The 25,338-nt window shown below is 38.7% G+C and overlaps 1 protein-coding gene across 8 annotated transcripts in view; it reads left to right on the top strand.

The window, feature by feature from the left end:
• HERC2 (HECT and RLD domain containing E3 ubiquitin protein ligase 2) overlaps positions 1-25,338 on the top strand; it is a 216,296-nt gene that overhangs the window by 179,280 nt on the left and 11,678 nt on the right. For all 8 annotated transcript variants that reach the window (XM_067559971.1, XM_067559974.1, XM_067559977.1 and 5 more), the window contains 12 exons: positions 37-235; positions 2,237-2,451; positions 3,425-3,602; positions 4,117-4,278; positions 5,187-5,278; positions 7,338-7,477; positions 8,479-8,666; positions 9,183-9,380; positions 12,850-12,933; positions 22,793-22,934; positions 24,061-24,255; positions 24,345-24,457. In XM_067559971.1, the coding sequence (XP_067416072.1) occupies positions 37-235; positions 2,237-2,451; positions 3,425-3,602; positions 4,117-4,278; positions 5,187-5,278; positions 7,338-7,477; positions 8,479-8,666; positions 9,183-9,380; positions 12,850-12,933; positions 22,793-22,934; positions 24,061-24,255; positions 24,345-24,457 (1,906 nt within the window). The remainder of the gene's footprint in view (positions 1-36; positions 236-2,236; positions 2,452-3,424; positions 3,603-4,116; positions 4,279-5,186; positions 5,279-7,337; positions 7,478-8,478; positions 8,667-9,182; positions 9,381-12,849; positions 12,934-22,792; positions 22,935-24,060; positions 24,256-24,344; positions 24,458-25,338) is intronic.

The following is a 25,338-nucleotide window of genomic DNA, read 5'->3' on the forward strand; positions in this document are numbered from 1 at the left end:
ACACTTTTCCTTTGTGTTTCTTTGAATTATCTGCAGGAGACCAGATGACTGGACCCTTTCTGCTGGAGGTAGTGGAACTATTTATGGCTGGGGTCATAATCATAGAGGACAGCTTGGAGGTATTGAAGGGGCAAAGGTGAAAGTTCCAACACCATGTGAAGCCCTGGCCACACTTAGACCTGTGCAGTTAATTGGTGGTGAACAGACTCTGTTTGCAGTGACTGCTGATGGGAAGGTAAGGGTTACAATAAATAATGTTTCAAGTTAAACTTCCCTGGCAAATTTCAGCCTGCCAGAGTGAATGGGATTGGTTGACTCAGTGAAAATTTTGCAAAACTTTTATCCAAAAACCAGACCTGAAGAAATTCTCTAAGTAAGCTAAAAAAATCCAACCCCTCTCCCCCCTGGGCAAAAAAACCAAACCAAACCAAAAAACCCGCACCACCAAAAAACAGAACAAAAATTGCTAGTACTTGCAGGGTGAAATGGGAACCTAGTGTAATAGAATTCTCTACTGTACTAAAGAAAAGCTTTGCACTGTATAGAAGACATTACCTGCTCTAAACTTAAAGAAGGCTATGGTCTCCGTCACACTCACATGTGTTTTGGAGCAAACAATTAACATTCTGAATGTCTACTCTGCTTGATGAAAATGCTGATGTGCTTCATGTTTGTAGAATTGTTGATCAAGAGTTTGAGTTTGAGCTTCTGTCACATTACATTTGTCCAGTGAAATGCCATAATGATTGGCATAACACCAGGATTTATTTACAATTACCTTCATTAATGATCTTTAAGAGGGGTCAGTTACAAGTTAATGAAATTGCTAAATGACACTACGTTGAGAGGCACTGTCTTCTTCAGTGGAAACACAGAAATAGACATCTACAGAGGGTAAAATGTGTGCAGTGCTTACAATATTCATTTTGGAAAAAGGCAACTGAATATAAAATATTCCAGGGAAGGTGGGAACCCTGAAAACAGTTACGTTGAAAGAGACCTGTTGTTGGTGGTTGACACTTTCATTATGACAGCAAACAAAGCCCATTGCCCCTTGATCTCTTTGTGTAAGCACCCTAAATCAGAGGGTGAACTCCTGGGCTCATTGCAGTCAATGATGAACTCCTGTTGACTTGACTGAGACCAGATTTTCACTCCTGGTGTGAGGAAGCGCAGGTGTTAGTCTCTTCTGAATATTTCAAGTACCCTGCTGGTTGGTTGGTAGGTATGTAGGTAAATTGGAGGATGTTCAGAAACAACAAAAATCAATAGGAGCTTTATGATAGGCGGTAATAGTATTAGGAGCTTTGAAAATGTAAAGCCCTGTATAAATGCAATGCAGAATTTTTCAATAGCAGTCTGAAATACCGAATATGTAGATAAACTAAATGACAGCTATGGTTGTGGGGGCAGTTGGGAATGTCTGCAGATATTTGAAGAGTTTAAACTCTTAATGAGGGAAAGTAATTTAAGCCTTTTTCTATCTAATTTGTGTGTTGTAATTAAAAACAAGGAAATGGAAAGCTGAGGTTGAAATTGTGGGCTTAACACTTTCTGTTGTAAGACAATATCCCATAGACATTCAGTATCACACTACTCCAGTCGGATTCATTAAATATAGACAGAATGGGAAGATTTAGTTGTCAGAATGTCTGTCTTAATTTTTTTCTTTACTTAAATCTAGTTTGTGTGAACTGAATTTTTTAAGGTAATTTAGAAAATTATTTTCTACCTTGTAAATGCATGTAACTGACTCTTAAAATGTTGGGGCATGCATAGACATTGTTAAACCTCTTGGACCATAAAAGCCTCAATGTCAGTGCTGCTTAGCACGCCTACAGAGTTTGGACTAAAACATTATTTTAAAATGGTCCATGGGAAAAAGCTTCTAAGAATACAGAACAGCTGCTCAAAACTAAGTCACTTGGAAGTTCCCTCTTCTTTCCATAAGAGAAGTTTAGCTTATGTACTGATGCAGCTTGCTGATACCAAGGGTAAAAACAAAGCCATTTGAGTTTTGAAAAAGTAAGACACTTGCTCTAAGTACGTAGATCCTGAACTTTCCAGGAAAGAAAATTCAGTTGTCCAAAGAATATTTCCATCCTTTGTGGTGTTAAGGAAGCAATGAATATTAGAATCTGATTAATTGTGTGGCGTGTATCATGTAGTTGAAGTGAATGTTCCTATGAAGGAAGTTAACAATATAAAAATTACTTTTTTTATTCATTCATTGAAGCTTTATGCTACTGGATATGGTGCTGGTGGCAGGCTTGGAATTGGAGGGACTGAGTCAGTTTCCACTCCAACATTACTGGAATCCATTCAGCATGTGTTCATAAAGAAAGTTGCTGTGAACTCAGGAGGAAAGCACTGTTTGGCATTGTCTTCAGAAGGAGAAGTTTACTCCTGGGGTGAGGCAGAAGATGGTAAATTGGGCCATGGAAACAGAAGGTAACATTTTGAAAATCTTCCTTAAGGAGATGTTGATGCATATGTATTAACAGGATTTATATAGGTGAAGCATTATACAAATATTACCTAATTACAGGTAGATTAAAGTCCTAGCTTTTCATAACACAAGAATTGACTTTTTTTAAACTAAAACAACCAATACAATACTTAATGAAATATTTTTAGGGAAAAAAGGAGTCAGTTAAATTCTGGTTTTCGTTATAGCCTATATATTGTAACAAATCCATGGCTGCCTGAGACTGATGGCTTTCAGTAGGTTGCACATTCTGGATATTTGGAACTTCATGGCATTATAGGGATTAACACTAAGATTCTCCCACTCCAAAAGCACAAACCCCATACTGCCTGAGCTGAAGGAGAAACTTCATTAGCTGGTAGGGGCCCAGGGCTTATGACATAGAGTTCTGCAGTTCTGATTCCATCTAGTAGGAGACAGTAGTACATTTTACACTAACAAATTCATCACAATATGTTAAATTATATTTTTAGTCAGTATTGATTCATTTTTCAAGATAAATGTTTTGACTTCATTTTAATGAAGCCATTATTACTGTATTGGTTTTATCTGGGTATTGTAGTAGGACAAATTAGCTGAAATGACACAAAGGAGTCTGAATGGTACTGAGGTTTTTGTGGTACTTCACAATCAAAACGAAAATGTTAACAGAATGCTTGCACAGTAAGTGACTATATGCTCATGATTCATAATTATGCACATGGAAACTCATTGATAAAATATGTTGGTAAAATACTTCTAGCCTGTGTGAATCTATACTAATATGATTATTCGGAATGATTTTTTTTTGTACTTATATTCTTTAGGAAAATGGACACACACAAGTATTATTTCAAAATAAGCAAAAAAGAATCCTGAGAGATTTGCTAGTTATGTTTATTACTTAAACTAAGCATTTCATTCTAAAATTTGTCTATTTAAACTATTCTGTTTTAGTCCTTGTGATCGTCCTCGTGTAATTGAATCTTTGCGGGGGATAGAAGTGGTTGACATCGCTGCCGGTGGAGCACACAGTGCATGTATTACTGCAGCAGGGGATCTTTATACATGGGGAAAGGGGAGATATGGACGCCTTGGGCATGGAGATAGTGAGGATCAGCTAAAACCCAAACTGGTGAGAAGATATTATCAGCATTAATCACAAGCAGTTTGAAATGCCTCTTAAATATTTTTTGCATTTTTTAAAATTTCTACGTATAAAGAATAAAGGTATAAATGTCACTGCCGGTTTAGAGAAAATGTAAATGAACTTACCATTTTTATTTTAAGAGATGGGAGTGTATTAAAATAAAGTGAAATAAAATGCAGCTACAAAACTTTGCAAGCAAGCACAGGTAAAGGAACTGCATTGCAGCAGAGGAACAAATAAATGCTAAGCATGCACCAGTAGCTGATGCCCATAAAATACATACTTTAAATTGTTAGTCATCTTTTTGTTGGGTTGAAAATACTAAACTCTTATTGACTGCCCATGCCTTCGTTCATTGATGTAATCCTGAGCTGCTATCACATCCTCAATTCTCAGTAAAGAGCCCATGCAAGCTGACTGTTTTTATTTGACTTACTGTTTGAAATTAAAAATTTAAGACTTTTTATTGTAAACAAAAAAAACGGTGACTGTCTTTCAGGTGGAAGCGTTGCAGGGCTATCGTGTGATTGACATAGCCTGTGGTAGTGGAGATGCACAGACATTGTGCCTTACTGATGATGATACCGTCTGGTCATGGGGTGATGGAGATTATGGAAAACTTGGGAGAGGGGGGAGCGATGGCTGTAAAGTACCAATGAAGGTATTTACATTTTACATCAGTTTAAACAATGTTCCCAATCCTGTACAAGATTCCACTTGTCTTGGGAGATCAGGATTTTCATGGCGGTGACAGCTCAGTTAGGAACGCTGACTATAATAATGCCTTGTGCTTGTATGCCTGATTTACAAGGGTTGCACTTAGTTATTCTTTCTCTTTGAGCATTGATTCCTGTAATATTCCTAATTTTAAATTCAGAGAATCTTTCAAACCAGCAGAATCTTCTGACAAATCTCCAAAGGCACATATATAAATTTAAGGAAATGGTACCAGTAAGTGTGATGACTCCATTCCTAAAAGGGACAAAAATTTATAAAGCTCAACATCCCATTTTAATGTAGGTTTCTACATATGAATGTATAGTTAACTTGTAACGTCTCAAAATATTAAGAGTTGAAGACCAGGAAAATATTTGATAGCATGAATAATATTGCTATATGATAGTAGTGGTGTTATTCATATGTTTAAACACCTTTTATCCCCTAGACTGTGGAGAGGAGAAGGCAGAGCATACTATATAAAATTGTATCCATTTCCCTGATCTGGGCTTTTTTAAATTTTAAAGTTTAACTCTCTAATTTTAAACAAAACTTAAAAACTGAAAAAAGGAAAAATTTTGCAAAATATGTCTTCTGAACAGCATATGCCCTGATTTCAGTTAAAGGTACGCATACAAAGCTGTAGACTGCAGAAAGGCTTTTTCCATCAATTTGTCCCACCTTGTATTTGACTGTGACACTCTGATTGCGTTTCCCACACCTGAAGAAGAACTCTGTGCAGCTTGAATGCCTGTCTCCTTTGCCAAAATAATTTGGCCCATTAAAAGATATTGCTGTACCTCACCCACCTTGTCTCAGTCAATCTAGTTGCATTTAATCCTCTTTTCCCAGATTGATTCCCTCACAGGCCTTGGAGTGGTTAAAGTGGAATGTGGCTCACAATTCTCTGTGGCCCTTACCAAGTCCGGAGCAGTGTATACTTGGTATGTATTTTGAATTTGCAATAAATATCCATTTTTAAGGTAAATTAATTGTATCTTGGCCTATGACAGGCATAATTATTGCTTGTCTGCATTCTCCCACTTGGATTCTTCCTTCCCTTTAAAAGTAGCTTCTCTGTACTCATCTCGCCCTTGCTTATCTTTATTGCTTCCTCCTTTGATTCTGCCATAATAATAAATAAATATAAATAATTAGCAGTAGGATTCTGAAATTTGGAGGAAGTCACCCTCCTCTCCTCTTCTTCCTTCCTGCTCTTGTTTGTCTCTTTGTACATTTTCTGGATATGTCTGCTATATTATTGGTTAAAATACCTTTAAATAGTCAAATTTGGTTTTACATTAAGATGCCTGTTAAGTTACACTTTAAAGTGGCTGAACAGCTGCACATAAGTGATTTGAATTACATTTGTGAAGGATTATAGCTGTGGTGATTTATTTTATACAGAAACTTGCACACATAGAATCATAGCAGTCAAGTCCCGCCCCTGCGCTGAGGCAGGACCAAGTAAACCTTGACCATCCATAATAACTGTTTATCCAGCCTGTTTTTAAAAACTTCCAATGATGGGGATTTCACAATCTCCCTTAGAAGCCTACCATTATAGCTAAGTCTTTTTTATTATCTAATCTAAATCGCCCTTGCTGCAGATTAAGCCCATTCTTGTCCTACCTTCAATAGACAGGGAGAACAAATTGATCACAGTCCTCTTAACAGCCCTCAATGTACTATGCATCTGAACATGATTACACTGTATGCACTTGGTAAGGTGATTTGGCAACTGTGGATATTTCCTTCAGCCTCATAGATCCTTAAGTTCCTACAGTTCCATGAAATACATCATACCCTCTCTCGAGAATAAGTTCTCCTTGATGATCTTATTGCATATCTGTTTGAGTGAAAGGGATGAATGTCTTGCTTTGAAGAACCTAAGCACAGTATATACATTCCAGGCAACGTCCACTGGGAGACGTTCGTAGTTGATTAGTAAAAACATACCCCTTAATGGTCATGTGGATTGTGAGAAGATGTGGGTAATTAAAGATGATAGCATTAGACATTTGTTAAAAACTGATCATGAATTGTGGTCAACGAGGTTTACATTTCACAATTCATTAGGCATTTTTAGTTCATTGTTTAAATCTTCATAATTTGGAATCTTCCTACAAGTTTTAAGGTTCATGTATTTTGAGTTATCAAAGTAAAAAATAGATGTCTTGGACAACTGGAAAGGATATTCCTGGCTTTCAAAATGTATAAAGTTGGTTTGTAGATTTGATGGGTCATAAGGTACTGGATCTTATATTTTCCATTGATCCAGGATTGAACATTTGTAATCGCGGAACTGTTGCAAGTATGACTTAGGAAGGAAATGCCAAACTTGGGGAGATAATAGATTTTCTTCTTATCGTCAGTCTGACATCACCCTCCAGCTCCATTAAAAATGACCATTTGAAACTTGCTTAAGGTGTTCGAATGTTAGCGCTGCAATAATGTGTTAGTGGATACAATGCAGGAGAGTTGGTCAGAGTTGTATAGCAGTTTGCGTATGTTATGGTGATATCCAATTGACTATGTATATTACATATATATATATATATATATATATATATACACACACAGAAAAGTATAAACTTCTGTGGTTGTCAGCAAAACCACGTCAATACAATAGGAACAAAGGACAATATGAGGATTTCCCTCTCACTGCCTCACATTTGACGTATGTGGAGGCAGAGTTGTAGGGTGTCTAATAATCAAACTTATTAGATATTTAGTAGTCTGTGTGGAAAGAAGTGTTCATGGTGATACACATTTGGCCTATATTTGTAAATCTCAGTATAAAACACTAAGTAGTATAATGGTGACTGAATACAAATTGGTCCTTAGTCCCCAGTTTACTAACAATCAGGTCAGCTTTTGAAGCTGTCCAATTGTACTGGAAGACAGTGTTATGATTTTTATGAGTGAAAGTGTACAAATATGAAAATTTATAAATTTGAGGTTGGGAAAAATGTTTGTACTAGTCATTTTATCTGTGTGCAGGGGCAAAGGAGATTATCATCGATTAGGCCATGGATCTGATGACCATGTGAGAAGACCTAGACAAGTACAAGGCCTGCAAGGAAAGAAGGTCATCGCAATAGCTACTGGCTCTTTGCACTGTGTATGCTGCACTGAAGACGGTATAGAGACCAAATATTTTTAGTAATTCTTAATCAACTTTATTTGAAAAAATAAACATTTTTTTAAAGTCTGAAATGTGTTGGATCAGCATCACAACCTGCCCTCCTTTTGTGCATTGACATATTCGCATGAGGAGACATCTGTTTGCATACTTCACGAGCAACAAATCTTGGTTTGTGTTGGTGATCTAAAAGGTCATGCACAAACTTTCAAGGTTTTCAGTCATTTAACTGGAAAAAATACGAGTAAAACTTCATGAAATATTTGAGATGCTCAAAAGAAAAACATATAGCTTTAAAAATAATTACAAATTTGTTGAGCTTTAAATGAGTGCACTAAGCTTTTCTATTACCTAGGACATCTTTTGAACATGCTGAGAGATTTGGTAAATGAGGTTTGGAAGCAAACAGTCATTGCTTCTTACAGAGCAGCTTGCGTTCATTTTAGTATTTAATTGAATGTTCCTTCCAGTACATTTGTTTCTGCATTTAATTAGTACTTTTACAAAAATGGCTAGGTATTTTTATGGGTGCTGGTGAAATATTACAAAATAGGCATGCACAGTGGCTAAGCTTTCCTTTATTTCATCAGTCTGGTTTGCCATGGAACCATGAAATACAGAGAGCAAGTGGTGTTCTATCACTGTAACTCGTGTCCTGCTTCCCAGTTTCCTCCTTGTGTTTTAGATACTTGGTTTGTGTCCTCTTAAATGAGTGTGTAAACTGTTTGGGCAGTGAACATGTCTATATATATATATGTGCTTGTGCAGCAGCTAGCATAATTGGGTCTCAGTTCTGATTGAGTGGTATTTCCTTCATGGACATAACTAATAATAATATTTTGTTTGTAGTTGCTAGAAGCCCTAGTTGTGGAGCAGGGTCTTAGCTGTTGTAGAACAGAGAACAAAAAGATGGTCCTTGCCCTAGACAGCTTCAGAAGAAGTACATTTTATTTTCATTTTTCTCTCTTAAGGGAAGTAAACATGTTTGTGTTGGTTTAGGTGAAGTGTATACATGGGGAGATAATGATGAAGGGCAGCTTGGAGATGGGACAACTAATGCTATCCAAAGACCTCGGTTGGTTGCAGCACTTCAGGGTAAAAAAATAAACAGAGTTGCCTGTGGGTCAGCACATACTTTAGCGTGGTCAACTAGTAAACCTGCTAATGCTGGCAAGCTTCCTACCCAGGTAAGATTTTGCTTTAGTAAAGTTGGATATTGAATTCAGTTAATGTACTTATTAAAACTTTTCAATAGCTGTTTTTCCTTCCTTAATAACTAAGTAAATTCAAAATTCATGGTTTTAGCTTTGAATAAAGACTTCAATTGCTTTTTTGTGAAGATCTCCCTGTCTTGCTCCTGTCCTTCTTCCCAAATTCAAATAGAGGGATTCCACCATTCTAAGCAGAAATAGTATTTGTCTTTTAGCTACCAATCAAGTACCACTGTTAATTTAGTTTGAAAGTCAAAAGAAATTCAAACTCAGCTTACGACTAGTTCTTTGAAAGTCTGATGACTTTTTTCCCCTTTGTTTCAGTGGATTTTTCACTTCTCCCTTTGGATTTGAAAGACTCCTTTTTTAAAATTAAAATCTTCCTATATTTCCTTTACTTAATAAATTATTAATCTGTGAGTTGTTTCATGCACATCCAGCATACAATAACTAAATGTGTTTAATCTTAACAATGTGATGGTTCTATCATAGGTTCCTATGGAGTACAACCATCTACAGGAAATACCAATAATTGCATTGAGAAACAGACTGTTATTACTGCATCACATCTCTGAACTCTTTTGTCCTTGCATTCCCATGTTTGATCTTGAAGGACGTCTTGATGAAACTGGCCAGGGACCCTCTATTGGGTTTGATACTTTACGGGGAATCCTGATATCGCAGGGAAAGGTATTTATCAGGATTTTTTATTTGACTTTTCAAAGAAAAACTTATATTATGGTAATTGTTTGTAATTATGTAGATTATTTTCTTCACAGAAAATTTAAACAGAATAGAGCTGGGAATCTGCTAATGTATGGGCAATATAAACAATACATCATAGTTTCTGGTGCATGTTATAATTTCAGGTGGCAAGTGGAATTGGACAACTTGATTGCTGTTCAGGATTCAGCCAGTGCTGGTGAAGGTGGTGATGTCATCTGGCTTCCTCTCTCTGATCTGGTCTGGTCAGGGCATCTTTTAGGATCAGGATGAAGGAGATGGGATGGTGGCATGCAGGATGGTGAAGCTTGCTCCTTCCCTTTTTCTCATCTTTCAGTTAACCAGTGCTGCAGTCGACTTGCTTTTTCCCAAAAGTCTTTCTGAGGACCCCAAAATAGAATGATGGGCAGAATAGCCTATCCGCTTATTATTTTGTCCACCAATTAGGCCTAATTTCTGACATACCAATTTTGGTTTACTGATTTCTGTTTGCACACTTTCTCTTGTTTATCAGACATAATTTTAACACAGTCCTTGAGATATATCAGTAGGCTTGTTGTTTGGACTAATTCAGTCTCTGTCTCTCTTTATCTTTTTCCATCAAGATTTGTTTTAGGTTATTGTGATATTTTATGAACTTTCACTCACTTATAGTTAAACTCACAATTAGGGTAAATTTATGGGCCCTCTGTATGCCTGATAAGAGGGTCTGCAACTTGAAAGTGTGCCTAGGGACCCCAAGGTGGGGGCTGTGTCTGGGCTTTCATTCAGGATCTGGATGCTTAAAATACCTGGGGAGATCCAGTGGCTGGGTCCTTTCACGGAAGTCTAGTGAGTGGCTATGAGGGAACGTTCAACTGCATCTGACAGGCTGTTCCTGGTAGAGTGACATTGCCTAAATACGAGGGGCTATTCGATTCTGCTAAACTGTTGTCCAGAACCAGCCTTCATATCGCCCACATTGGGGGAGGCTTACTGTCGCTATAGTGCGTAGGATTTTGTCAGGATCCCTGGTAGTAACAGCTTCAAATGAGAGGACCAGGAGGGGACAATAGAAGTCCAATCCCAGAGACAAAGAACCAAAATCTCAGCAACTTGCTTGGGAAGAAAGAGCTATTCTGCAGGATGAGAGTTTACCTGGTGGTTCTCTCTAAATATGACTATTTGGAATTTCCCTCAAAATATGCTGATAAACTCCCCCAAAGAGTCCAAGGAGGAGTTCAAGTCTGTCATAGCCAAGGGCCAGTTTATCACCAGAACATCTATTCAAACAGCTCTCAATGCTGCAGACATGACATGGTCCATGGCAGTGACCATAGTAATGAAAGACCTCATGACTGCAAACTTCTGGCATCCCTAAGAAAGTTCAGACAACAATTAAGGACTATCTTTTTGAGGAGTGCAGTGTCCGCCCCTCCCCCCAAGTGGGAAACCTGAGGCCTTCCCTTAAGGACTTGTGTGCAACCCTGAGGGCAGATCTACGCAGCCGCTTAAGTCGATCTAACTTACGTTGCTCAGGGACGTGAAAAAGACACTCTCCTGAGCGACACAAGTTACGGTGACCTAAGCGCAGTCCACACTGGTGCTATATTGCACAGGTGGAGTAATTATGCCAACAGGAGAGCGCTCTCCCATCGGCATACAGCGTCTTCACCAGATGTGATAACGGCTGCACCGATGTAGCGCTTGTCATGTAGACCTGCCTTGAGATATTTAGAGATTTATATGCCTACCCCTAAAAGAAAAGAGTATTGGCCTCAACCTTATTACTGGCCAGCCCCCGATCCATCTAGGAAGAGGCACAAATTCCCTAGATGAAGACTGTCGTCGTCTTCCACCTCTGCGACCTCTCGCCAGCAGTTGCATTAATCTAAGCAGCACATTTTGACTACTTCCTTTGGAGCAGAGCTCTAGTTGTTCAAAACCTTCCCAACCCATCCCTTTTTAATTTGGCAACAGCAACTGCTTATGTGTCTCAAGATTCCATTCCATTCTCTCCCTGTGCACCACCTATGCTCTTATCTGGCAAGTCAGGACGTGCCTCAGGTTGCTGGGGCACATGGCATCCACACTTCACCTGCAATACATGCAACGCTGGTTGAAGTCTGTATATCATCCAAGCAGACATCTGCTGGACATGCCAATTCATGTGCCTGCCCAAGTCCTCATCATTAAGTTGGTGGATGAGTCTGGAAAATGTCTGCCAGGGGTTACCCTCCTCCTCTCCTCTACTGTCAAAAACATCCACCATAGGCTGGGGAGCAATCCTGAATGGAGTGCATATTGAAGAACTCTGGTCCACTCAAGAGGCAGCTCTTCATATAAATGTTCTAGAACTGAGCATTAGATTTATAAAAATGTGTTTAGTGTTTAGATTTTAAATGCCTCTGAGTTGCTGCATATGTTAATCTCACATTATATCTGTGTCCCATGTTATATTGTAATAAGTGTTTCCTTGGTATCTATAAAAGTATTAGCTCTGAAACTGTGAACGTAGTCAAGAGAGAAGCATTATTAATTGTGAAAAACTAGTTCACCTCAAGAGGTGTTATCTCCTGCCAAGCAAAAGGCGGCCATGGACACTGGAAAAGCCATTGTGGACAAAAGACTTAGTTGATTGCTCCCCCCACACCCATGAAGGGGAGACGTGAACAAACACTTGTCCTATCAGCTTGAACTCTGGGGGGAAGAAATTATCTCTACGCTGCTTGAACTCTCAGGGGTGAAGATTTCTTAAGCAAGAGATCACCAGCTATTTAGCCTGGGTTATCCCTAAAGAATATACAGAGCTTTCATGTTACATATTACATCAGTTTACATTACCTTTTGGAACCTAAGACACTAACTCATTTGTGTATGTGTGTTTGCCTGCTTTAACTTGTAAATAACTCTCATTTCTTTTTCCTAGTTAATATAGCTTTAGTTAGTTTGTTATAGGATTGGCTACAAGGGTTGCCTTTAGTGAGAGATCTAGGGTGCAGCTGACCTGGGGTAAGTGGACTGGTCCTTTGGGCCTGGGAGTAACCTGAATATTGTTGTAACTTTCAGTGTAAGGGATCATCTATTGCAAAGGCAATCTTGCCTTGGTGGCAAGATATACTGACTGTCTGTGACTCTATGTTAAGGTTGTTATAGTGCTTGAGAAATACACACTTGATACTTGGTTGGTGAAATCTAAATATAGAACACACAGGCAGTTTGACATTAAATAACTGTTTCTTGTGCAATCTATTCCTTGTTAATGATAGGATTTTCCTGTAGGTTAAGACTGCAAGATGCAGGTTCTTTTGTTTTGTGGTAAATCTGTATTGTATTTTTTCTTCTCATGAGTTGAATTAAGCATATGTTTAAGTCTGAAATGCCCACAGATTCAGAATTGTATTGTAATTTTGGCGCTGTTCTATTATGTATAATATTGTGTATTTTTATTTTTTAGGAGGCAGCATTCAGGAAGGTTGTACAAGCAACTATGGTGAGAGATCGTCAGCATGGGCCAGTCGTAGAACTCAACAGAATACAGGTAATGTAACTAAAGCTGTGAATGTAATGCATAGCTACCTCTTATGTTTATGGTGTAAAAATGAATGAGATTAATAATGCTCATGCACTCTTATGAGGACTGCTTCTTTAAGTAAGTGATCTTCTCATGGACTACCTCCCACCAGACTTGATTCCACAACTTTGTTAAATGACTGAGGGTCTGACAGCGATGTGAGTCCAGGCTCAAGCATAACTCCCCTTGTGTCCATACACCAATTGTGTTAACCAAGACATCAACCCAAGGGTCCCAGGATCCTGTAGGGCTGGAGGATCTGAGCCCATGTTAAGTTGCTTTCCTGTGTGCACATGGCCCCAGTTTGACTTGGGTCCCAGTAGTCTTCCGTATATATCCCAGACATCCTTGGGGCAATTTCCTTAGTCCTCTCTATGCTGACAGTCTGTGGTGTAGCCTATTGCACTCTATTGCAAACAGAAGCCATACCTCCCTTTGCAAGCAGCAGCAGCTCAGATCAGCATTAATCCATTGTCTGCTGAACGCTAGTCTGCGAGCACACTATCAGAGTCTGCAGGGTTTTCAACAGAGACCAAAAAGCTTCCTGTGTTACCCCCAAAATCAGATTCAAGTCACCCCTACAATAGCCTGCTTATATCAGTGATTCAATTGATAATTTGTCTGCTTTGGTAGGTGAAAGGGGGTGAAAACCCACCCTAGAGGACTTTACCTGGCTTTTATCGGGGTTTCCCTCTGACCTTTGGAAAACTCCCTGGAACAGACTAACTCAGTTGACCCTTAGGGGAGGACACAGATAGAGCCTTCCACTCGAAGAATTGAGACTCAGGCAGTAATCTTCAAAAACAAAAAAATATTCTTTCTTGAATTCATCAATATTCCCTGATTACAATAAATAAATAAATCTTATCAAGAAAAGAAAACACAAATTCTTTTAGCACAGATATGCACATTAAAGTACCCAATACTGCAATATCATACAATTGGAAATAACTTTAAGTGGTTACATTCTACATGTAGTGATCAGTTATATGTAGGATGTTGACAGCAAACATTAAAACTATATACATAATAATAAAACATACATACACAAGCACCCAGGTTTATTATCTCAGAAATACACACTCATAGGTCCTATTTGTTCCTTATACTATGGTTGTCATTCTTATCTCTCTGCAGTCATCTTTCCCTCTGATTGTCTAATGGTCCTTCTGTTCTGTCATGGAGCTGCTGCTGTCCCTGTTTTGCTTCTCTGCTTCTTTTCTTCAGTGATTTCAGCTCTTCTTCTTAGATCTCGATCTCTTCATTCTTCCTTTCCTGCATCTCCACCTGCTCCTATCTTGACTGACTCAAGCTTGTCAGCTCTCTGCCATATATACAGTTTTTGGCCTGTTCTGATTGGTTACTTCCTCAATCCTTATCATTAGCATGCATATCTAGCAATCATCTCTAAGCCTTCCCTGAGTGGTTTGTTCTTATGGACCGAGTCACAGCTGCTAAATTAGCTGTCAATCAAAGCCGGACCTGATTGAGAACCTGCTTAATGCTCGACTGACCCCTCCCTTCAGGTTTTGGGGTGACCTTTATCTCACCTCAGCCTGCCTGTTTGCTATTGGTCGAATTACTCCAAGTCCACCATTTTAGTTTTCTATGGCTCTGACTCCCTGTAACTGCCATCTTGTTATCCCTGGTGGTAACTGCTTAAAACTCTGTTAGTTATTTAAACCCTTATAACTATAAACAGTTACACACTCATATGCATCTTAACATTAAGATTTACTGTCACCACTTCAATTTTCACTACAGTAGAACCTCAAAGATACAAACATCTCAGGAATGGAGGGAGTTTGTAACTCTGAACAAAACATTATGGTAGTTCTTTCAAAAGTTTACAACTGAACATTGACTTGACATTTGAAACTTACTATGAAGAAGAAAAATGCTGTTTTTAAACATATTAATGTAAATGAAAAAGCACAGAAACAGATTCCTTTTCTTGTCAAATCTTTTACTTTAAATTTTCCCTTTATTTTTTTAGTACTAGAGTTTATATTTCAATCTTAAGTAATTTCTCTTGCTTCTTTTTTTAGTGTTCATTATGCATGGGGGAAAAAAGCCAACACAAAAGCTCACTGATCTAAATGTCCATTCAAATAACACTAAAAAAAATGCTGCAGCAAAACATGCTGGCACTAGTCCTTTATAACGACAATTAAACTAGATTTGGATACTTTTTTTATACTGTAGTTCATATGCAGGAAAATTATGTAGACTTTAAAAAATCTTTAATGGTACTTTGTGGCCACTAGCCCACTGCCAATGTCCCTCCCTCCCCTTCCCCTTTCACTGCCAGAGGTGCTGGCAGGACCCTGGAATGCAGGCAAAGCTTGGGCTGCATTGGGGCATAGGCTGTGGCCCTTTAAAACTTCTCCAGAGCATAGCCTGCAGACAGCCGCTCTGATTCCAGCTCCCGTTCCCGCTCCAGGCCAGGCTTTGGTTGCAACAGCAGCAAACTGCAGGGGAGCCACTTGGTCTAATGCTGCTCTCTGTCCCTTGCTCCCATGCCCCCCCTGCTCTCCCTGAGACTGCATGTGCAGAGGTGCCCAGGCAGTGTGCATTGTAAGAGCGGTGAGTGGGAGCCAGCCCCAAACTTCCTCACAGCCTCCTGGGGATCCCTTATCCCTACCTCCTGGAGTGGGGCAGGGATAAGGGATCCCGGAGGGTGGGGAAGTGTGCTGGAACACACTGCACCAAGCCCTGATGATGCACTTCATGGCTCTGCAGCTGGCAGCCAGGTTTGGATTTAGGGAGAAGCGACTGCCTGGGGCACGCCGGGCTCAGGGTGCTGTTTTTGTTATTTTATAAGCTTAAAGGAAACACTTTTTTATTTGCTTATATATGGCAAGAGTAAATACAGATTTACAGATCTAGCGTGCAAGTTTATCATCTTGTATTACAGCTTTCATGCAAATCGTACATCAAAGTAGTGAAATGGGCTATAAAATGCAATAAAAATAAGGTATTCAAAAGTATTCATTTAACAAATGGAAGAGGGAGGCCCCAGAGATGCTCCATACCTGGGGCTCCATTTGGTCTAGGGCCTGCCCTGCTGGCAGCAGCCAAGCTGGGGTGTCATGTGTGGTTTTCCTCTGAAACATAAAAACAGACAAAAATAAATAAGAACCCAACCAAACAAAAACACTTTCATTGAACTTCCCATTTTAAAAATTAAGAATTGCCAAGTTTCATTTTAATAGTTTGACCGCCCTGGAGACTGACGTCCTAATTATCCTCAGAACAAGACCACATGGGCATTTTCCTGCAAATGTAACTCAAGCTAGAGGTAGTGCGCTCAATCCTCAGATTAGATGGTCACTCGGTATAAAGACTTCTCAAACTGCCGTCATTCTATGGAGGCAACCAGCAAAGGAGCTAATTATACAGTTTATGTATTCACGCTCTTTATGGGCACCTGAGTCCCATCCATGTGATACCATCATAGTTTGGAGTTTTTCCATGGTGCAATACGTTTGTAGGGCTAATGTGTAAAGTAGGGTGGAAGGGGTCGTTAGGCATAGGGTTACTTTGACTTGGGTCTGCGCTCTGCAGTGTGGACCCCAGAGCCCTGGGTTCGAGCATGCATCAGATAATCCGTAACCTAGGGTTAAAATTCAGTATAAACATTCAAGCCCAGGGTTCTCTGACACAGGTCAGCTGACTTGAGTCCCACTAACCCTTGGCTTGCGTTGCTGTGTAGACATACCCAAAAAATATCAGAGAGACTGAGATTAAAATAAACTTGGTTGAATGTGCTGGAAATGCCTGCTTATTTATGTCTGTTGCTCTGTGTCCTCTGGCATGTTAGATTTACATTATGTGACCCCTTGTGTACAACAGAGCTGTATTAATTTCTGTGGCTGATTGGCAATTATGCAGCAATGTCAACTGATCAAATAATTTGAAACCTGCTTGGCTCTTAAGTGAGGAAAAGTGGTAGGAAGGGATAGAAGGACCTGAGCACCGTCTTGGAGGGAGCAGGTGGTTGTGAAGCCATTCAGGGATAGGGATTTCTAAGATGAAGAGAGATCTTATCCATGTGTAGATCCTAAATCATCTGGGAGTGGAGCTCTGGCTGCACAGCTGAGGAAATCTTCTGCCATGACAAACTCTAATCTTGCAGGAGCAGAGCTCTATGCATGTACAATTGAGGCTCCCTGAATGACAGCTGTATTTTCTATTACCACCTCCTACTCCCTTCAAGATCTTTAGCCCATCATTCTGCTATAAACCACCCTTCAGTCAGCCACGTAGTGCTGATCTCCTATAGACTCCTAAAATAGCAGAATAACAAACTAGGGTTTATAAAATGTGAGGAAAATTGCCATTTTGTTTAACTTTGTTGCATAGTCAGATTTATACATCTTGGCAAAAAGGTAATTTTTTGGGCCATTTGTGTGGTTGCTTAATTGTTATACGTGGTTGGCTATCCTATCCTTCCTCCTTCACCTTCCAGTTGGCAAATGCTGGTTTTCCTCTCTCTGTATGTAAGATTTCACATTTATTCATACTGATTCTCCCCACATTGTCTACAGCCCCCAGTTCTCTAATCTTTAAACTTTCTCGGTTGGTTATTTTCTGCCTTGTCTGCAATTCCGGCAGTTGAATAGGATTGTATTTACACCAAAGAGTTTCCAAATAAAAAATATAAGGCAGCATTGCAGGATGCAGAGTTATGCACTTTCTTTTAGTAGGTTTAAACACTTTGTAGTTGGTTCAAAGAAAAAAAAATCTGGAAACCAAAACTTCTATTCTGGTCTACAACTATCAAGATGTCTCCCATGGTTAACAGTGTGACAAGCACATATGTGAACCACCTCGTGAAATTCCAAGGAGTTAGATAATATGAAGAGAAAAGGACGGGTTCTGATGTCTGTATACCTCTATGTTGTCACATGAGTTTATCTTGCTTTTGCTTTACATGATTGAAGTACATTTTAAAATGCCCTCAAGTATAATTAGGGATCAGGATATTAAACTCTTGTCCTTTCTTGGGTATCACATGTGGTCACATTGATGGAAGTGGTTATTATGAGAGGATTTTTTTCCCCCATCATTGATGTTGAAAAATGTAATGCCAAGCCTTAGGCCAGGAAGGCCTTTTTGGCAGATTTTTCTGTAACATTGAATAGTAAAGTATTGTTCCACTTGAACTGACTAGAATTCAAACTTATATAGTCCTCTTGCTTATTGTCCTTTAATGTTATGGTACATAGTGTAGAAAGTTGGAAAACTAACTTTTTATGGAATTAGATTAGTGAAAAGTTTTTTTTTAAATTGTAATGATCCTATACTTTTGCTAATGACCTGAAATATATTCTGCTTTGTTCTGTATTCCACCACCTGCTCCATCATCACATCAGGAAATTCTCTATAAATATTTAGCTAGCCTGACATAATGCTATGTAATATAAACAGAGTGCTGTAGCATTGAATTTTTTTGAGAAGTTTGACTGAGAGCATCTTCAACTTAGCTTCCTTCTTCTACTTGCCTTTACTTTCTGTGCTCTTAAATTACCCTTTCGTAGTGCAGTTTCCTCATATCTATAACTTAGCTGAGGCAATAGTGTCTAAGATGTTTGTGTGCACTTCCTCATGCCTCTTGCTATTTCAGTCGTGGAGTAGGCTAATGAAAACAGGATTTTCCCTTATCCTTCCAACCTGTGTTGAAATTGGATCCTTTACCCCTTTAATTCTTCATCTGAAACAAACTGGTAGCTGCAGGGTCCTATTTTGTGTAGCTTCTGCAGTAACAGAAGCATTATTCTAGCCCAGAGGTGTCATGGATGTGATGGTTCGAAGGGACCGTTATCATCATCTAGTCTGACGATGTGCATAACACCAGCTTAGAACCTCACCCAGTTATTTCTACTTCAAGCCCTTAACTTTTGTTTTGAGATCTTTTAGAAAGATTTAGTCTTGATTTAAAGACTTCAAGTGATGTAGACTAGGTAAGTTCCAATAGTTAAATACTCTCACTGTTAGGAAATAAGGTGTAAATTTTTATCTGATTTTTCTAGCTTCAGCTTCCAGCATTGGCTCTAGTTGTTCCTTTTTCTGCTAGATAAAGAGCCATCTTCTATCAGAAATCTCTTCCCCATATAGGTACTTGTAGATTGTGATCAAGTCACCTCTTAACTTTCTTTTGGATAAACTAAATAGTTCGAGACTAAAGCAGCTTGACCTATCAGGTATGTTTTTCAAACCTTAAATCATTTTTCAGCATCCTTTTTGAAGTGTGGAAGCCCGAACTGAGCTTGGTATTACGATACTGGTCTCACTAATGCAGTCAGAATCAAACTCATTTGAAGAAGGGCCATGTTTACTTATTGTCCATGGCTCAGGATATAAATTAGAGTTCATACTCCTCTCAATCCATACCTAATCTCCCACAGTTGTTAGTGGAAGGTTTGGCATTACTACACTTTTATTTATTATTTATTTCTTCAGTCCCTTATTGTCAGCGTGACACTTCTTCTGTATTTCTTTCTCTTTCCCCTTTTCTGTTTCTCTTTTCTCTTCGTGAATCTCCTCTGGTTTTTTTCCCCCCATTACATTTTCTTCCCTTCAGCAACACCCAATTCCCACACTTAATCTCTCTTGTTCCATCTCCTGAAATGATCATTTAATAGATAAAGTTGACCCTGCAGTGGGACATCATTGTCCTTTGACACTTCAGTGAGATTAATAGGGAACAGGGAGTTCCTCCCTCTGAGTCATTGTTTCAGGCTTTCTGCAGATTTAGGCAATGTGATATCAGTTTACACTCTGTTCATATTTTAAAAGTTCTCTCTGCAGAAGGCTAGAAAAAGTTTGTGCAAATTTCAACAATCATTTTTAAAAAATCATGAGAGCTGGATCCAGCCCTGTTCTAGTCCTTTCACTAAAATAGATTCCACAGGCTGCTTATCAGATGAGTGCCTAAAGAGGGTGGTTTGCAAACACAGGCAAACCCCCTATTCCGGCATCTAGGCCACACAGCTAAAACACCTGGGGTGAAATCCTATCCTGATTGAAGTCATTTGGAGTTTGCCCATATGATTTCAATGGAGCCAGAATTTCACCCTGGTTACGCAGCCCACAGATCTCAATAGTTTGCCCTTTGTCAGCAAGGGAACATCCCATGAGTGCTGGCATAATAGCCAGTAATGCCTTGATGGCACTCTAACTTGGAGTAGCATCTTTATATTTTTAGAAGCCAAATCTGAATCACCACTCCATGGAAAACATACTAGAATCATACGAAAGAATTTTCGTTTAGTGCATGAATTTAAATGTATTAATAGTATTTACAGTGTGCAAGCCTCCTCGCAGTGTGCAAGCCTCAGTCAGGATTGCTTACAAAACTGCACTTTGCTCTTCTAATTTTTTCCTGAGCAAAAACTTCTTGGTTTCTTGTGAATTGGTTTGGCAATAATGATATTTGATTATTGCCAAATTATGTTCCTTATTTCCTAAATTGCATTTTAATCTAAGTCCCTGGTATAAGAGACTGTGAATTAATCATTGCACCTTCACCTCCACGCTCTTTTTAAGATGTCTGATTTTTCTCTCTCAAATTTTTGGGAAGGCAAATTCAATGGAAGTTTGAGAGGGACTTGTTTTGTGAGAGAGACTGTCTTTTAGAAGAACCTGTATGAAATGTGATAAATGCTATCTCTTTAAGGGGAATGGCATCTTAGCAAATAGACATATTGCATTTTGGCTCAGGACCAAAAACAGATTAGTGGCACCTGTGATGAATCTGGATTCTTTCAACAAGCATAATCTCATAGATATTAGCAAATTATATGCACTGTGGAGAACATTTACAGCACAGCACATTTAAAATATGGTAGATACAGAATATTGGGGGAGGGAGGGAAGATTGTTGCAGCTTCTCCAGCATTGCTTTAATTTCTTTCTGCCTACACGACCCATGAGCCCTGTTTATATTGTTCCACTTTAGTATTCAGGTTTTCCTGTGCTACCTCTTTTATGTGTGTAGTTTTCTTTGTATGCCATTCTTCAAGCATCTTTGTTTCCAAAAATCTCACCTTAAAATTTATTAATTCCAAGAGCGTTTAAGGGAGCCAATGAGAAACGTGTGTGTACATACTTTTTTTGTATGACTTAATTTATTAGAGGCTCATATTTTTTAACATAGAATTTTTTTAGTAATTAAAAAAATTGATAAAATATAAGAAAGAATCAATATACAGACTCAATCAATAAAGTATCTCGAACCCACTCAAAGTACTGATATTTTATTCAACATACTCCATTAGAAAAATTCTGGGAAAATAGCCTCTTACCTGCATAATCTCTTGACAACTTTTCCTGATTTTGTAAAATTACAGTTTAAATGGGTGGAGACATCCTGCATTAGACAAGTTGATCATCACCCAGACCAGATCTTTGCTGATGCTAGGGTGACAGTAAGAAAACCCTCTTTCACATCTTGCTCAGCCACAGCAAAATTTTTACAAGTAATTCTTTGTTGCAGCTGGTCAAACTCCAAACAAGATTTTTCATCATTAATACTGCTCTGCATTCCTGACTGCTTTATCTGTCACCGTTCAGTTTTGCATCGCAGTGACTTTCTTAACATTGAAGCCAAAGAAAAAGGTGTCCAGGAGCCACAAAATAAATTAGCAAGGGCAGAAGGTTTTTGCCTACTTGGCCATCAACAGGGTTCTGTTAATTGAACTTTGAACCGATTTCTTCCTCAGATCTATTTGGAGTAAACTTTTGTTTCACTAATCTCCTTTAATGTCGGGCCTTGACTTTGACAAGAAAGTTGTCCCTGATGTTGCAATTGGAGGGAGGGTATGCTCAGTCTAAGCAAAGGTGTAACTGCCTTCATTCCTGCCCCATCCAAAATCCCCAGTCCCACTCAAAAGACATCAGTGGCAGTAATGCGGCCGGCTGTTTCAGCTAGAAACCACCTGGGATCATACCATGTGCAGTCATAGCAATCTTGACATCTCTAATTTTGAAGTTATTGAAGTCACTCAGAATAATTGCCCTATAAACTCAAGTCAATCCAGGACAAAGGTGCAAAGGAACAACCAGTATACCAAACTCTCTCTGCTTTCATTCCATTCCAGACTCTCACATGTGAACTGAGTTTTTGGGTGAGGCATTCTACACTACAGCATCTTGTCTACTCCCACCCTCAAGTCTATGTGCACAGAATATTTGTGTGGAGACATCTGGGCTAGTAATGGTTCTGCAGAGTAGTTCAGTAAAGTCTTGTATGTGAAAAGTCAAGGGCCTCAGCCATGAAGAATGGTGATAATGTTAGTAATCACTGGCCGGTGGAGAGGTTGCACAACGTAGATCTCTTCAGTTTTTCTATTTTTGTATGCAGACTATCTCCTGCCTTCAAATTAAAACAGTACTTCTGAAGACTAGAAATGGGGAGCCTGAGCTTTAAAGTGGGTTCATTTGGAAGTCAAATCATATTGAGGAAAATACAAAGGAACATAAATCTCTGGCAAGTCAAGAGTAAAAGTATAATTAGGCAGACCAAAATGGATATGAGGAGTAACTAGCAAAAGATACAAAAACTAACAACAATTTTTTTAAAGTATATCAGAAGTAGGAAGCCTGCCAAATGATTACTGGATGATCTAGGTGTTAAAGGAGCACTCAAGGAAGACGAGACCATTGCAGAGAAGTTAAATGAATTATTTGCATCAGGCTTCACTTCAGAGGATGAGAGGGAGATTCCTACTCCTAAGCAATTTTTTTAGATAGCAAATTATGGTCTGATGTAACACAGTGCTTTACAGCCACATTATAATGTGTTCACTTGTTCACTTGTCAGGTAAAGCGTTCCAGAAGTAAAGGTGGATTGGCTGGTCCTGATGGTACAAAGTCAGTGTTTGGTCAGATGTGTGCTAAAATGAGTTCCTTCAGTCCAGACAGTCTTCTGTTACCTCATCGTGTTTGGAAAGTAAAGTTTGTTGGTAAGAATTACTTTTTTCTCAACCCTACTTCCCCCAGTCTTATTCTTTTATTCCTTTTTCAGGGGTAGGTATTATAGTAGAAGGTTGGGGGGGGGGGAAGAAAATGGTTAAAATGCTCAGCAGTGAAAAGGCCATTTTCCAAGAAATTCAGGCCCCAAGTTTAGGTTTTGTAAAACCTAGTATCAGTAGAAATGTTTCCATCATAGTCATCTTAAATTCTAAAAAAAATGAACTTTAAAAATCAAATATTCCTAAAAAATCCAGATTTCCAATCTGAATGTAAGTCTGAAATTGAACCTGGTTAGTTGATTTTCACTAAACTCACTCTACAGTTTGCATTTCACTTTGCTTTAATGGTGAAAAGTAAATTAGATTGGATTTTGCTAATACATTTCCAACGTATGGCTATGTTGACATTTTTGGAACTGTATCCAAGTTGAAGACTAATGTTTTAAAATATTCTCTAGGAACCTTATGTTCACTAAATCTTTTCTTTTTCCTCCCATCTTCATGCTTCCTTAATTTGCTCAATGGTGACACAGTAATAATACATGGTACCTTTAAGATATAACACAATTTAACCAGGAGTTAAAATATATCATAATATAACTTAAAATAGCATTAATTGAAACTGCAAGCTTAATCAAGGCCATGTTGATTAAGCAAAGTAATTTGTTTTGTTTCTTTTTGTTATACTTGTGTGCTACAGCAGATCTTAAACACAGTACTTAATTTGTAATAAGAGGTACTGGGGCTGAAGCAATTTTTTTACTTTCATAACTGATGCGGCAAGCCCAGAAGTACCGGGGCTAAGCCCTGGCACAAATTAAACACTGCTTAAATGCCAGCTGTACAGTGCACAGATGTTTTAAAACCTATGGCTGTTTTTAACACTTATACAAGGTTGTAAAATAATCATGTCTGTCAAGGAGGAAACTATATTATTTAACCCAAATTTAAAATGCATTAAATTATTTTATCAACTAATTTTACAATGTAGCTTTTAAATACAATTTTTTTATTCATCCATTGCAAAGGAAAAGCATTAATACATTTAATTCAAGACTGCATTGGAAACATTCTTGAAATGATCTACATGCTTAAACCAACTTTTTGTTTTCACAAGGCGAGTCTGTGGATGACTGTGGTGGAGGTTACAGTGAATCAATAGCAGAAATGTGTGAAGAGCTCCAGAATGGGCTTACCCCACTTCTCATTGTGACCCCAAATGGAAGAGATGAATCTGGAGCAAATAGAGATTGTTTCCTGTTAAACCCTGCTGCCAAGTCTCTCTTACATATGAACATGTTTCGTTTCCTAGGTAAATTTCTTAGCAGCACTGTAATAACTTTACCAAATCTTTGACCATGTAAAGTGTGTAGAATCTAAAAAATATTTTTACATGTCCAGGTGTGCTGCTCGGAATTGCCATCAGAACTGGCAGCCCTCTAAGCCTCAATCTGGCAGAACCAGTATGGAAACAGCTGGCAGGGATGAACTTAACAATTGCTGATCTCAGTGAGGTAAGTACGAAGTTTTGCTCATAGATCTTGAGGACATATCTACCCTACGGGTACAATACCAGCATAGCAATGGTGCTGTAGCTATCCCAACATTACCTGTAGTATAGCGGTGGAGTGTACACTGACATAAGGGATTTTTCTCGAAGTGTGGTAGCCATGGTATGGCATTTTTCTGCCAATCTGGCTGCATTTTCTCTAGGGGTTAAATCATCTGTGTTGCTCAGGGATATGGATTTTTTTAAATCCCTGAATGATGTAGCTTCATCTCCTTAATTTTAAGTGTAGACTAGGCCTAATTTACAGAAAGGGAGAGATGTTAGCGTAAGTTCTGTACATAAGACAGACTTTCTGCAGCTGTAGATTATTGTTGCATTTTGACTAACCTTTTTTAGTTTTGAGCTAATGTGAAGGTCTGTTTTGTCCTTGTAGTTAGAAATTTAAATAAATTGAAGTTTTAAGAAAAGAGCTAAACTAATTGTTTGAATTACAGAACACAGTGAAACCTTTTTTAAGCTATCACAAAAGCAAATGAGAAACTGGTTGCTTAAAGGGGACTTTCTAATAAAGATGGATTAAAACTCTGCACACAGTCCTCCTGGATTCTTTGGGGTGGACTTCTAGGACAAGAAGTTGTGTAGTAAGGATGGTCTTTTATGCAGGTTTAATTGTATTGCTACTCTTGTAGTAAAAACTAATCTCCAGAGGTACACATCTGTATGTTTCTACTCGAATTTATGTATCTAGAAGGAGGCCAGGCAGGAACCTCCACAGCTTTGAACATTTAAAATTTTAAAGATGCTTTTATGGGAGGCAGTGTGGTCCAATGGACTCGGAGTCAGGAGACATTTCAAGCTCTGCCACTGGCCTTCTGGATGACCTTG

The sequence above is a fragment of the Emydura macquarii genome, unplaced genomic scaffold, assembly GCF_026122565.2.
Source record: "Emydura macquarii macquarii isolate MOO-44397 ecotype Brisbane River unplaced genomic scaffold, CSIRO-AGI_Emac_v2 contig_2207, whole genome shotgun sequence".
Classification (NCBI taxonomy): domain Eukaryota; kingdom Metazoa; phylum Chordata; order Testudines; family Chelidae; genus Emydura; species Emydura macquarii.